General features: G+C 42.8%; 1 protein-coding gene across 5 annotated transcripts in view; it reads left to right on the top strand.

The window, feature by feature from the left end:
- The window catches only part of DROSHA (drosha ribonuclease III), a 119,041-nt gene that overhangs the window by 15,000 nt on the left and 89,557 nt on the right, over positions 1–14,484 (top strand). For all 5 annotated transcript variants that reach the window (XM_073237518.1, XM_073237513.1, XM_073237520.1 and 2 more), the window contains 3 exons: positions 1,480–1,621; positions 3,227–3,381; positions 6,076–6,156. In XM_073237518.1, coding sequence (XP_073093619.1) covers positions 1,480–1,621; positions 3,227–3,381; positions 6,076–6,156 — 378 coding nt within the window. The remainder of the gene's footprint in view (positions 1–1,479; positions 1,622–3,226; positions 3,382–6,075; positions 6,157–14,484) is intronic.

Genomic DNA, 14,484 nt, shown 5'->3' on the forward strand with positions numbered 1-14,484 from the left:
TTCCATCACCGCCAGAACACATTTTCACAGACTTCATGGCTTAAGACCACACCTGTTTATTATCTCACACTTCTGTAAGTCAGTAGTCAGACTTGTGTCTCACTGGCTAAATCAGTGTCAGCAGGCTGCATTCCCTTCCGGAGAAGATCTGTTTTCTTACTCATTCAGGTTGTTGGCAGAATTCAGTTCCAAGGACCTCTAGGGTGGAGGTCCTTGTTTCCCTGCTGGTTGGCAGGCAAGGGCTGTTCCCATGTCCCAGAGGCCGTGTGCATGCCTTTGCTCATGGACCCCTTCCTTTATCTTCAAGACCAGCAGCTCTGGGTAGAGTTCTTCTCATGTTCTTCTTCAAATCTCCTGCCTCTTCTGTTGCACCTCTGACTCCTTTTTTGGGAAAGGTTCTCTACTTTTATAGGCTCATGTTAGGGTGGGAGCATCCAGATAACCCAGGATCAACTCCCCATCTCAAATTCTGTGAACTTAATCATCTGCAAAGTCCTTCCTGCCATGTAAGGTATGTCTTTGGTGGGGAGGGGACTCTGGCTCAGCCTGTCTTTCCTGAGATCAGGAGTTCTCTGCCCCAAATCTGAAGGGGATTATGGGTCTGTTGGTAAGGATAAAGGGGAGGATGGCTGCCATGGGTATGACTCTTCAAAGTTGAAGACACTGAGTTCCAGAGAGTTTAAAGAGTCAGAGCTTTTTTTTCTTACACTTTTATGTATATATTAAAAACTCTAGTGTAGAGAAAGGCTGATAAAGCAGAAGCTAAACATTTGCCTTTGCATCTCATCATCTGGTACAGAGAGGTGGTAGGAATGTGAGAGCAGTCCCAGCATTGGAGTGGAGCTGAAGAAAAGCAGTTGCCTTCTTTTGAGATAACTGCAGATTTATGATTCACTTTAATTTTATTATTATCGCTGAAAGGTCTAGTCCTTACATTTTGAAAATTACTAAGTCAAAGAATTATGGACATTTAAAGCAATTTTCAGCCTGGGAAGAGAGTGGGCAAAAGTGAAGAACTCCTATAAGAATGCATTGCAGAGCCCCATGTTTGTGGAGTGTGTGTGTGTGTTTGTATCCCTTTGTTTAAGGGCTGTGTGTTGGGGGAAGATATATAGGATATTTTTTTGATCATTGGGTTAATGTGGAAGATAGACTATCAGAAGGGCAGAGTATACGCTCCCTAAGAGGGTGTAAGGGGGTCATGATTTTCCTTTGTACCAAAAGGGCATAGATGAATTGTTCTAATGTTTCTGAATGCTGGCAAAGTGCATTTTCCTGAGGACTGTAAGCCACAGATTTGTGAGTTAGAGCATCATTGCCAGTCAAGCATTGTGTTTTGAAATGTTCATTAAATTGAGGGTCAAAAAATGGCATCTTGATGTTGCAAATCTTTGATTACTTGTGAGGTCTTTTGTCTCTTTAGTATGACTATTTTACTAGAGTTTCTAATGTTGGTTGTTGGTCCTTTATTTTTCAAAGGGAGATTCTACTGTAGTTGGAACAAGTAGACTCCGTGACTTGTATGACAAATTTGAGGAAGAGCTGGGGAGCAGGCAAGAGAAGGCCAAAGCTGCGAGACCTCCGTGGGAGCCTCCCAAGACAAAGCTAGATGAAGATTTAGGTGGGTCAGAAGTCGCTAGACCCAGACCCTGTGCTCTTTTACTATTGCTTATTCCTGAACTTTTGGGTTGTGTCCTTGTCAGTCCAAAATTGAAATTTCCTCTTTTTCATTTTATTTTCCTTAATTACAGTCAGCAAAATACATAGCAGTGGAACTTGAATCTTTTGATCTTATTTGTCCTTAGTTATATTCGGAAGAATGCCTAAGAGATCTCATTTACAAGGCATGCTAATAATTTTGTCCTTGTGGAGTTGTCCAGTCTCAGAATCAGAAGGGGTCACAGTTCAGCCTCCCTTCAAAACCAGAATCCTGTTCTCCATGCCTCATTCCTCTGATGGGCAGGCATCCCCTCGTGGCCCTTTCCACTGCCAGGGTGCTTCTGGTTTGATGAGAAAACCGCAGGTGCAGTCCAGTTCTGATTTCTCTCCTCTCACAGTTTCCACAACTTTCTCATATCATGGTCTGTTTTTTCATGTGCATATTCTGAGGTTGCAAGTAGATACTGAGGTCTTTGAGGATAGAAGCTGCTTTAGACCACTTTGTGTCTTTAGCCCCTAATAGAAGGCCATGCACAGGTGAGACATTCAGTATGCCTTTTCCTGCATATTCCTGGCTTGTGTCTGCCCACCTTCTTTATTGTCTCTCATGCTGAGAGGCAGTATCCCTGGTGGGTAAAAGCACTGACAGGACCAGCTGGCCTGGGTTAGAATCCCTGCTCCACTACTTGACGTGTGACCTTGGGAAAGTGGCTTAATCTCTCCATACCTCACTTTTCTCATCTGTAAAGGAGGGTTGACATGCGTATACTTGAAAATACAACTATGTAAGAGTCGGGGTTTATTACCATCCTGTCCTACATTAATTTTTTATAGTATTAGTCTAAGTTCTAGGTCTGTTTTATTTCCAATTGTAAAATACACGTAACACAAAATGTCCCATTTAACCATTTGAAGCATACTATTCAGTAGTGTTAAGTACATTCACACTGTTGTGCAACCAGTCTCCAGAACTTTTCATCTTGCTAAACTGAAACCCTTTACTTGTTAAACAGCAATTCCCAAGTCCCCACTCCTGGCAACCAGCATTCTACTTCCTGTCCTTATGAAACTGACTAGTCTAGGTACTTCACTTTAGTAGAATCACACAGTATTTGTCTTTTTGTGACTGACTTATATCACTTAGCATAATTCTTGGTCTGTTTTATCCAGTCCATGCCTGGGTCACGTGCACCCACTCTGGGAAATCATCAGTGACCTTTCCATATCAGGGTGGCCTTGCCTTTTTCTGAATTGCTGCCCCTTTTTAACTGTGAAACCCCACATTACTGTTGTGATTTGCATGTTCTCTGGGATTGTTCATTAAGTCTTTCTTTGTAACACTCTGTTTTCTTTGTTTCCCCAACTTGATTGTGACTTAACATTATGAGTTTAATTATACTTTGTGGTGTTGATTAGCAGAATTCTTGGTGCAGAAAAGGCACTCAAATATTTGCTGACAGAATAAGTAACTGTCCTTATATTTACATTTTGGGTTATTTGGAAATCTCCATACAGCTATCTTGTGAATTCCCTTAGCTTCTCTCCATGTTTCCCCCACCTCTGTTAGAGAGTTCCAGTGAATCTGAGTGTGAATCTGATGAGGACAGCACGTGTTCAAGCAGTACAGACTCAGAAGTGTTTGACGTCATTGCAGAGATCAAACGCAAAAAGGCCCATCCTGACCGCCTTCACGATGAACTTTGGTACAATGACCCAGGCCAGGTGCGCACGTTTTTACACTCTTGCTATTGAAAGTTGCAAACCCACACATCATGTTTATGACTCGAGGCTTGGAAGATGCATGCTGCTGGTATTGAAACTGAACTTTACTCTCAGGGCTGTGTATCATTCTTCCGAGCTTATTTCTTCTCTGCTTCAGAGTTAAGCTCCAAAGCGTAAGCACTGGCACAACTCTTACTTGAATCATATTTGGTGATGTTTGTAAATTTCTGTGTTAGAGAGCAGGATAATGGCACTGCCTTATTAAACTTGCAGTAAATGGAAGGAGACAAATGGTAGGATGAGGGAGAGAGCACTGGTAGGTCTTTTTAAAAGCAGTTCATTTGGATGGTATCTTGCACAATACAGTAAACAATGTCTTAAGTCCTACAAGACTATATTTCTTTGTTGGTAATAGTTATAGTTCCTTATAAGTTTTTTTCCAGGCATTTTGAGCTAATGATGTCATAGCTGGATATAATCATTTTTATTTTTACTTAGTGTTTTATTATGAAGTAATACATAATACAAGATAGTATCTTTGTAAAAGATTTTTATTTCCAAATATATAAAATATACAAATATAGTATCTTTAATGTATATGAAATTATTAGCATAAGACATATACCTATAAAAAGATGATTTAAAATTTGTATTTTGTAAATAAATTCATACCATTTTATATTACTTTGAATGCACTTCTGGTTCTTACTAGATGACAGCTCTCTAAGTTTTTTTCCTTAATAGATTAAATATAGCTAGAATGCCTGAAAGGAATGTATTTTGTGGTCCTTGTTTATTCTCTTGAAATTGAGCAGAAATGTTTGCAAGTTGTTAATATTTACTTTGGTATATTAATCATGTACATGATTTTTTATACAGCTTTTGTGAGTTATCACTCACATACCATACAATTTACACACAAAGTATACAATTCAGTGTTTTTTTAGTACATTCACAGGGTTGTTCAACCATCATCGCAGTCTAATTTTAGAGCATTTATATCTCAAAAAGAAGTCCTGTGTCCATTTGTCATCACTTCTCTTCCCCCAAATGTGGTCTTTTTAATGGATTGTTGTTCTCTTATCAAGAAGCCTATCTCTTGGTTTCTGTGGGTTCTTGTTCCTATCATAGATTTGCTAGGGCCTTCTATATAGTCTCACCATTCTGTTTCCTGTATTTGATTTTGAGTCCTCTGTATAGTTGAGCCTTATAAAGGGTTGATCTGCACTGGGGCCCATTAAGATGTCTGTCTGCTCCTCTGGAAAGTAAGTGATTTTTCCATATTTTTCATCATAATAAGTTGTGACCAATATTAGGAGTATGTTGTGACTTTTGAGGGAATCCCATCACATCTCTGCCAGCTGTTATTTTGGTTAAGATCTTAACATGGTACTTTTTTAGGCAGCAATTTTATTCCTCCACTGTGCCACCTGGAGCTTTAGATTTCCCAAAAGGATAGAGAAACTTATAGTTTCTCACTTAATATTTCTTTTCAAGTTTTATTGAGATATTTTCATTGGACAGAATGAGTTACAAATCCCTAGAGCTTTAAAGAAATATGTGTGTGTATATATATGTAAATATATATGTTATAATGTATGTTTTATATAGATGCCTATCTTTCAGTTAATAAAAGGAAAGCAAGAAGTGGAACTGCACTTTCCCTTTTCCAAACTGATGGCTCTCAGCTCCTTTTTGGTTCAGTATTACCATTTGTATTAAATAAACTCATGAAACTGGCCTTGAAGGCCCTTTAAAATTTTGATCTCAGTTCTGCTTCTTTGGTCTTCTCGTTCACATAAATGATCCATTCCATTTAAATGGGTCTTGTGTCCCCGGAGCATAACGTAGGCTTTCTTTTTTCTCTTTTTTTTTTTCCCTCGTGCTGGGGCTTCCTGTAGGAAAACTGTCTTCTTTTCCTGTCCTGTTAAGCTCTTCACATTTTGTGTCTTTGAAGCCAGTAATATCTCCATCGGGACTTTTTTTCCTTCTGCTTTAAAATTACTAAGAATATCATGTATGTGTCATTTCACCTCTTTAGATGCCCTTAATAATACATGGACCTTCAGCTGTTTATCACCCCCCACCCCAATCACCCTGTAATGTTAAGCAGTCTGCTTTTTATCAAGGAAGCATTCAGGATATTATTCCCTTAATGAATCATGTGGCAGTAAAATAAATTCTGGTGAAAAAACACAGACTCACCTGATCTGTGTTGGAAGTTTGCTGGCTCAAGCAGGCATTATCTTCTCTCTGCTTCAGATATGTTTAGGTTTCTCTTTTGAAGACATATAAGCTGCAGGTCACCTTCAAAGCATTCTCTGTTTTCCTTCAGGATATAAAATATGCTTTTCTTTTGTGAAAGAGTCATTTTTCCTGAAATAAGAAATAGGAGAACCATACTGAGCAGTGGTGGGAGAAAATGGGGGCAAATAGCACACTGACCTTGATGTTTTCTGCTTGGCTGCACATGAAGCTCGGGAATCCAGCACTGTCCTCCGGTTTCCCTTTATTGGAAATATAGACAGTTTGCAGCTCTATTGGTTTTGGAACATCCGTTTAATTTTCTAACTGTGACAGCCTCTTCAGAGCTTCAGTACTCATGACATTAAAACCCACACAGTTCTGAGGCCTCATCGTGTGTGGTGTGGATTTTCCCCCCAATAAAAAAGAATTACATTCTGTTTCTGACAGATGAATGATGGACCCCTCTGCAAATGCAGCGCAAAAGCGAGACGCACGGGAATCAGGCACAGCATTTATCCCGGAGAGGAGGTAACCGGTTGGGTTTATAATATCTGTAAGCACTGAGAAGCCAGAAGCTGACAGATGCTCTTGCTATTCTTTCTCCCATAAAGGAAATAATACCATCAAAATAGTCTTTTCATCTTCCCCAGTCATCTCTGTTATTGATAATTGGAGAAGAAAAGTATTTGGGTTTTGGGGGTGGAGTAGAGAATGTTGTCAAGGAAACTTAAAAAAGTTTGGGGGTTTCATATTTCAAATAGGCGAAGTGTATTTGCGTTTTTTTTTGTAAAAATTATTTTAAGTATCCTAAAACTATACATCTTGTAACATTTATTTTCATGTTTTATTATAAATGCTCATGAACTACCCTGGAGAAATGCTCTAACTAAGGTGCTTTAAAGCCCACATCCCCTTTTTCTTGGGTGATGTACCGTTGCGCTGTTGTCTTTGTTAGTCTTGGTCAGTTGTCCCCACTAAACTGTGACTGGCACATGGTTGTGTTAACCTTTATACCCCATCCCTGGGTTTGTCAGGGACACTCCAAATATGTTTGACTGGCTGAGTGCATACTTTTACATTATACAGTCATATATAACTAATCCCTTGCAATTATTTTCCCTTCAGTATCTTTTATTTTTATAATTTATTCTTATGAACCCCAGATTGTCACTTTATGTTTCAGCACAGTATATTTAAACATAGTGTATGGAAATCCTTAGCTTCTATTTAAAACTTGAGGCCATAACAATAATCGGAATAAGGACTATGAGACAGTGATGGATATTTTGAACTACTTGCTTTGTTTTTACTTCATTTGTCTTTGCAAGTCAGTAGGTGTAGCAAGGAACTGCGGGACCAGGACCTGTACTTGGTGCATGTCCATTCGTGTGCTCAGGTTGAGGTCTCTGAAAGCAGATGCTGCAGTGCACTTAATGGGCATTAGTCAAGAAAAGAGTGGAGGCAAGATTGAGCAGAGGGTGAAGTGCAGTTGTGAGGGCCTGGCTTGTTGGAATTGTCTTGCATTGGGCTGGAAAGGCCTTTATACCCCCATCTCCTTCTGTCCACAGAGCAGGCTGCCCCAGGAAGGGCACAACCTTGGGGTGGGGGCTCGGATCCTGAAGGAGCCCGCAGCTGCAGGCTGTCTGCTGACTGCTCTCCCCACAGCTGGGCAGCAGGCCCTCCTTGAAGGGAGGTCCCAGGACAGGTGCTGGCTGAGGCCCTGTAGGTAGACAAACCTGTGCTCGGAATACATGTTTATTCCTGTGAAAGCAAACTTCTTGCCCTTTTAAGGTAAACAGGGCCTGTGTAATCAGCTTTCTCCCAAGTGGCAGGTTGATCTCCTCCAGGAATGGTACCATTTTGGGGGGCCCAGCATTGGCCATTGTAGGTGGCTGGATGGCCATTTGGCAGTGGCAGTTAGCTCAGCTGGGTCAGTGTAGGTAGTTGGGTCCATGCTCTTGGTCTCATGTGGAGCCTCCACTCTGGGTGGCTGATGACCAAGGCTGGCTGACACCATCTGGCCCAGTCATTTTGTCGAGTAGGTGGTTTGGTACCTTTTCCAGGGTGGCTGTTCTCCGCTGGACATCCACGTGTGAGGTAGTTTGTTATGCCCCCTCCCACTTGTCCTTGCAGGTGTCTCCCGCAAGACCTTATCCCTGATCTTCTGGTCTTTGTCCTCTGGGCCTCCTACTAGCTGTCATGGCCACTTGCTTCTGCTATGAGCCCACCTGTATTCTAACCTCAGGGTACCTCTCTTCCATACAAAGGGAGGACCAGGTGTACTGCTGGAAACTCTGCCCATTGGGAAGATTTCCCCTCATCGCTGTCTTCCAGAGCCACCCCTGAGTGAGGCTGTGGCACAGTCAGATTGGACTTGCGCTACCCCCTGACTGCCCTGTTTGCAAACCGAGTTTGAGCTTTCCCCTCTGCTTTCGTTCTTTTGACTCCAGTTGTCCACCGAGGGAGGGGTGGTGCTGCGGTGGTGGGCCACCTGCTCACCCATCTGGTGTGCCTGCTGCTGCTCTGTGTGTGTGTTGTTCTGGACCTAAAGCCTCTACCTCAGGATGGATTGTTGCTGGACCCGCCCAAACTTCAGTGTGCGTGGGACTGACAGAACCCAGCTCACGGTGGGCATTTCCAGCCACATGTCTGTTTGCTGTCCCTTGGCCATGCCTCTTGCCATACCGACCAGGGTCCAGTAGCATGCCAGTTGTTTTTCAAAGACATACAATTCTTATTATGGAGGCACTGTTTTGCTGCAGAACCCCAGAGACAAGCACCGGGATTCTCCCAGTGTGGCCACAGACTCCTCTCAGCATCTCTCCCAGCAGTGTGTAGGATTTGCCTGATTGTATGGCCCCTGCAGCAGAGCTGTGTGCACTGCAGCTTGGAACCTCTGAGCCACACTCACAGCTGTCAGCCTTTTGTGCCCCCCTATAAATGGGCTGGAGCAGTATTCCTCCGTGGGGGTTATGCTGCCTCTTGAACCCAAAGAGGCCCACCTGGTGTTATGCTTCCTTCTTGATTGTATTAGGTGGAAAATGCAGTAATTTGTCTTTTACTTTGGATGGATGTCTTGGCACTCCCCAGACCACTAACTTAAAAATGACGTGGCTGTGGTAGGCCCCTGAATCTTTGTAGGGTTTCTCTCTCACCTTCTGGAGCATGTGCATTTTACCAAGGCTTTTAGCTTGAGCAACATAATAATGTCAAAGATGCAATGGAGCAATATAATGTTCGGCAGTAAGTCTAGAAAGTCAAGAGCTCCTTGGACTGATTTATGACAGCCCAGTAGCAAAACTGTAAATATGGTCTGTTCCATGTAAATGTGCACTGTTTTCTGATCCTCATTGCGATCAGGATAGAAAAGAATACATTCAGCAGATCAATTGCTGCATACTTGGGACCTGACTAAACTAAGCTACCCCATCTGGCCCAGCAGGTGCAGAGTTACTGCATGGTTGAGCTTGTGGTAGTCGAAGTCATCCACCAGAATCCATTTGGTTTTTTTCAGGGTCTAGATTTGGCAAATTAAACAGAGATATGATAGGGACCTTCACCTGTGTTGTTCAGATCCTTAAAGGTGGCGTATGCCCCCAAATTGATACTGCTTTTGATGTCCAGGTTGTAGGTGGGAGTAATTTCAGTGACTTCTGCTTGACCTTTCCCATTATGATGGCTCTTTCCCACAGATGAAGGACTGAGTGTGGGGTGGTGCAATCTGCCAATTTTGTCGATTCTAGTGATGTATTCATGTACCCAGGAAGTAACCACTGTCTGGGTCTGTGGACTCAGTGAACCTACTGTGAGGCAGACCTTGACCTTATATTCCCCACTCTAATGGGGGTACCAGGATGGTGCACCCAGTCTCTGAGTATCAGTTTTGATTCAGATGCTGTGTCCAACTCTCCTTGAATTGTCTGGGTTTCCCTTTCCCCAGTGTAGTTACCTAGGTAAATGGCTGTGGGCTCCTGTGGGAAAGAACAGCATTGTCATGGCCATCTTTGCTTGTAATGGTATTGTGGTATTGCAGGCTCCTTGCTCCTGGGATCTGGCCACTTCCCCACTCGGTGACTTTCAGTCCAGACACTTGGTTAGGTCTGGAACTGGGCAAGGGATCATGCTGTTATTGGAGGAACCTATCTTTAGCCTCTCGAGTATCCATTCTGTAGGCACGAGCCACCAAGTATTCTTATCAGCTGCCCGTTTATTTTGTACTTAAGTATACCATGCTGTTAACTACTTTCATGATTCTTTGTGGGTCAGACCCCTTTGGCTGCCCTTGTGATCTTGCTGGTCATAATGCTAATTGCTCTGAGACCTGGCTTCTTACAGGTGGCCCATCAGCTGGCCCCTTGCTTCAGCATCCTGTCACCCTGGTTGCTGTCAGGAAGCTCTGTCTGTGACCACCTGTCTTACAGTCAGTCCTGGTCTGCAGAGGATGCCACCACTGATCTTCCTAATGATTCCTTTTGACCTTGGTATGTGACGTGTCCCTGGGCCTTCCCATGGGATAGCTGTATATGTTTCAGTCAGAGATGTCCTATCCATTCCAACACGCCCACTTCCTGGAGTCTTTTAATTCCTTCTCCTTATGTCTGACACAACAGTTTTGGTATTTAACGTCACTCACCATGGGCCATGGCTTTTCCATCTTTTAGGAGACATCCTAGTAGGGAGTTCCCAGCGTCTCCCAGTGTCCATGCATTCTGAAAACTGTCAACTCAGTAAACTCTTCCCTGACCAATTTTATGTTCTGACCCCCGTGATTAAGCACCATCAGCATCTGGTCCTGTGTAGACTCTGCTCCTGTCATATGCTGGCTAGTTTTTGCAGCTCCTTTGGGATATAATGTCTCTCACCAGTACCTACCCAGCTAGGTTATTCTATGAAAGGACCCTAGTTACAAGTGTGTTGGCCAGGTGGGGAGACTGACTGGGTACTGGTGGTCATGGAGCTCAACAGTGTTGCCTTGCAGGGTCTTCTCTTGTCTTCAGACGCAGGTGAGTACTTGCTCTTCATAGACAGGAAGGTTTAGAGTCATCTGGGTAGTCAAAACCTGTATGTCCTCATCCCAGCTCTCCCAGGCCCCTGACCTTGGCATGGCAGGCCTCCCTTGGTTGTTGGCTGGTAATTGTGTATAAGGTCCACCCCTCTGGCATGTAAGCCTTGGGTTTGGTCCTGGCTGTCTGGCTTCTTGCTGCAGGTGATGAGAGCTTCTTTGTTGTGCCTCCATCAGTTGCCCTGGCTTTCACATCTGGCTTCCAGTTGCCTTTTCTCCTCTGCTGTTCTGTTTCATTAAAGCAGTAGTTCTCCAAGTGAAGTCTTCCAACTAGTATCAGCATCACCTGGAAACGTGAGAAAAGCAGATTGTCAGCCTCAGCTGCTGAATCAAAAACTTGGGCTGGGGAACAAGCAGTCAGATAGAGCAAGTCTTACAGGTGATTTCAAGGGACACAAGTTTGAGGAACAGGTAGAGCATCAGTGGTGCTTTGCAATAGCCATCCATCCCATTATCCGTATAGCTACTGTTCTCTTGTAGTCTTAAACATCTGGTACACTGCATCTCCTACCAGTACAGCCACCCAGTCCACTACCTTTGAAAGTTCAATTGGTATGCCATCCAATGCCAGGTGGACCTACCATTGTGGTAGAGTCCTCATTGTCCGTTGGGTGGTAAGTGATTCAGCTTTAAAACCCCATCTTGTTTCCTGTTTTCTTGGACTATTCCTGGTACCAAACATTGGATTCTCCAGAGGCAGATGCTAAGATAGTTTGGGGTATGTAATGTTTCTTAGGGATCTTCACCTGTGAAAGAAAGAGGGTTTAAGCAGGACTGGATAGAGGGATTAGTCAAACTCTGAGTCAGCCCCCAGCAAAGCCCCCATCACCCTGCTGGTGATCAGAGGAATGAGTATTGCTGGTTGGAGTTGGGCCAGGCCTGACATTGAGTGAGGCTCTTTAGCTGACACAGATCCTGAAGGAGTGGGACACCGGATTCTGCTCTCCGTGCTTGAAAGGTGTTCTGGGTCACACATCTCTGTTGTCTGTTACAACGCATCCAGTGATTCCACGGATGCATCTTTTGCTGTCTTTGTGTTTTTCTTTTCCCATCTTAAGCACGATGCATGTTCTGGCCTGCCACCTGTTGTGCTTACTTCATTTCTGGTCCCTTCTGTTTTTACTCAGCGTATTTAATCCTGGTTTTTCCCCCTATTAAAACCTACTGCTATTACTATTACTTTTTTTTTTTTTTTTTTGAGAGGGCATCTCTCATATTTATTGATCAAATGGTTGTTAACAACAATAAAATTCTGTATAGGAGGGTCAATGCTCAATGCACAATCATTAATCCATCTCAAGCCTAGTTATTGTCAGTTTCCAATCTTCTGAAGCATAATGAACAAGTTCTTACATAGTGAACAAATTCTTACGTAGTGAATAAGTTCTTACATGGTGAACAGTACAAGGGCATTCATCACAGAAACTTTCGGTTCTGATCACGCATTATGAACTATAAACAATCAGGTCAAATATGAATATTCGTTTGATTTTTATACTTGATTTATATGTGGATCCCACATTTCTCCTTTAATTATTATTATTATTTTTATTTTTAATAAACTGCTGAAGTGGTAGGTAGATGCAAGATAAAGGTAGAAAACATAGTTTAGTGTTGTAAGAGAGCAATTGTAGATGATCAGGTGTGTGCCTGTAGACTATGTGCTAATCCGAGCTAGATAAGGGCAATAAAACATCCATGGATGCAGAAGCTTTCTCTCAACACAGTGGGGGATGAGGTTCTAAGCTTCACCACTGTTGTTCCCCAATTTCTCACCTGATGGCCCCCCTGCGACTGTGCCTGTCTTAGGTTGTTCCTCTCTTGAGGAATCTTACCCGTCTCTGGCTAACCAGTCATCTTCCGGGGCCATACAGGGAAATGTAAAGTTGGAAAGTGAGAGAGAAGCCATATTGTTTGAAAAGGTTACCTTTTTACTTCTTTGCGGATTTATGCCCTGTGGCTTCTATGCCCAGCACTTGTCTCGAGGTATCTTTACCACCTGGAGGAATTATGATACTCGGTAAATTCGATATGAGGCACGAATTCTATTTAAGGGTTGTAATTAGGAAGGAAGAAGAAAAGCTATAGAGGTAGCATATGGAAGAAAACATGGGAGGATTGATTATTTCTTTGACATATTTTGTAGAGTACCTTAGGTATGTATAGGTTTTAAACTACTAACTAACTTGCGCACACATATTAACATAATAGGAATACGGTGACATAAACAAAGCAAATCTATAATTACCATCCATCTCCAGTGAAGCCAAGAAAACCATTTAGGCACCCTAGGCATTTGTGAAAATTAGTCTATGATATGATGGATATTGTCCAACTGTACTTGAACAGTCTGAGAGAAATCAGACAAATTAAAGCAACCCATTTCTGGGATCTGTTCGCATCCCATATGTTCTTTTAACCATAGATAGTCTATAGTCGTAATTTTGGAGCGCTACAACTTGCACCCCTCCCAACTCCTGATTGAGTTCCAACAGTACAGATCCGGTCAAATTCGTTGTCTCACTATATGCACATGCCAGCCTAGACATCTCCCTCCTCATTCCAATGGCAGGTCCAGGAAATGGTGGGGTGGACGCAGCCACAACCGCAGCATCGCCCGGATCCCTGTGGAGGCTTTTTGATGATCATCCCCCGGCACGAGTCCTCCAGAGAGTGCTGATGCCGGAAGCTCCTCCTCATATCGTATCTTAGTTCATTTTCTGGGTAGCCAAGCTAGGCCTTGATCTTCTGCATAGAAACAAACAGACCCTTTGCCCACACTTTGACATGCCCTCTATACCACTGTGTAGAACTCATTGGAGGCCAGCACACAGGAACTTTTTTTTTTATTATTAAGAGAAAGGAATATTATCAGAAAAGAGTACCTCCATAGCTGATCATCTGACACCCTTTAAGTGATCAACATTAAGGATATTTAAAGCATGCGTTAATCTTTGATTTACCAATTGTTTTATCCTATCAAGTAGTAATACCCCTTTTCTTTCTTTTTTTTTTTTTTTTAATCTTTCATCTACACTTACATGAAGAATAATATGTTTACGATGCTCTCCCCTATATCAGGTCCCCCCTAAAAACCACCTTACGGTCACTGTCCATCAGCATAGCAAAATGTAGAATCACTACTTGTCCTCTCTGTTGTAGAGCCCTCCCTCCCCTTTCTCCCTCCCCCCCCATGCATGCTAATCTTAATACCCCCCTTCTTCTTCCCCCCTTTATCCCCCCCTGCCCACCCATCCTCCCCAGTTCCTTTCCCTTTGGTACCTGTTAGTCCATTTTTGGGTTCTGTAATTCTGCTGCTGTTTTGTTCCTTCAATTTTTCCTTTGTTCTTATACTCCTCAGATGAGTGAAATCATTTGGTATTTCTCTTTCTCTGCTTGGCTTATTTCACTGAGCATAATACTCTCCAGCTCCATCCATGTTGCTGCAAATCGTAGGACTTTTCCTCTTCTTATGGCTGAGTAGTATTCCATTGTGTATATGTACCACATCTTATTTATCCATTCATCTACCGATGGACATTTAGGTTGCTTCCAATTCTTGGCTATTGTAAATAGTGCTGTGATAAACATAGGGGTGCATCTGTCTTTCTCAAACTTGATTGCTGCGTTCTTAGGGTAAATTCCTAGGAGTGGCATTCCTGGGTCAAATGGCAAGTCTGTTTTGAGCATTTTGATGAACCTCCATACTGCTTTCCACAATGGTTGAACTAATTCACATTCCCACCAGCAGTGTAGGAGGGTTCCCCTTTCTCTACAGCCTCGCCAACATTTGT

The sequence above is a fragment of the Manis javanica genome, chromosome 1 (assembly GCF_040802235.1).
Source record: "Manis javanica isolate MJ-LG chromosome 1, MJ_LKY, whole genome shotgun sequence".
Lineage (NCBI taxonomy): Eukaryota > Metazoa > Chordata > Mammalia > Pholidota > Manidae > Manis > Manis javanica.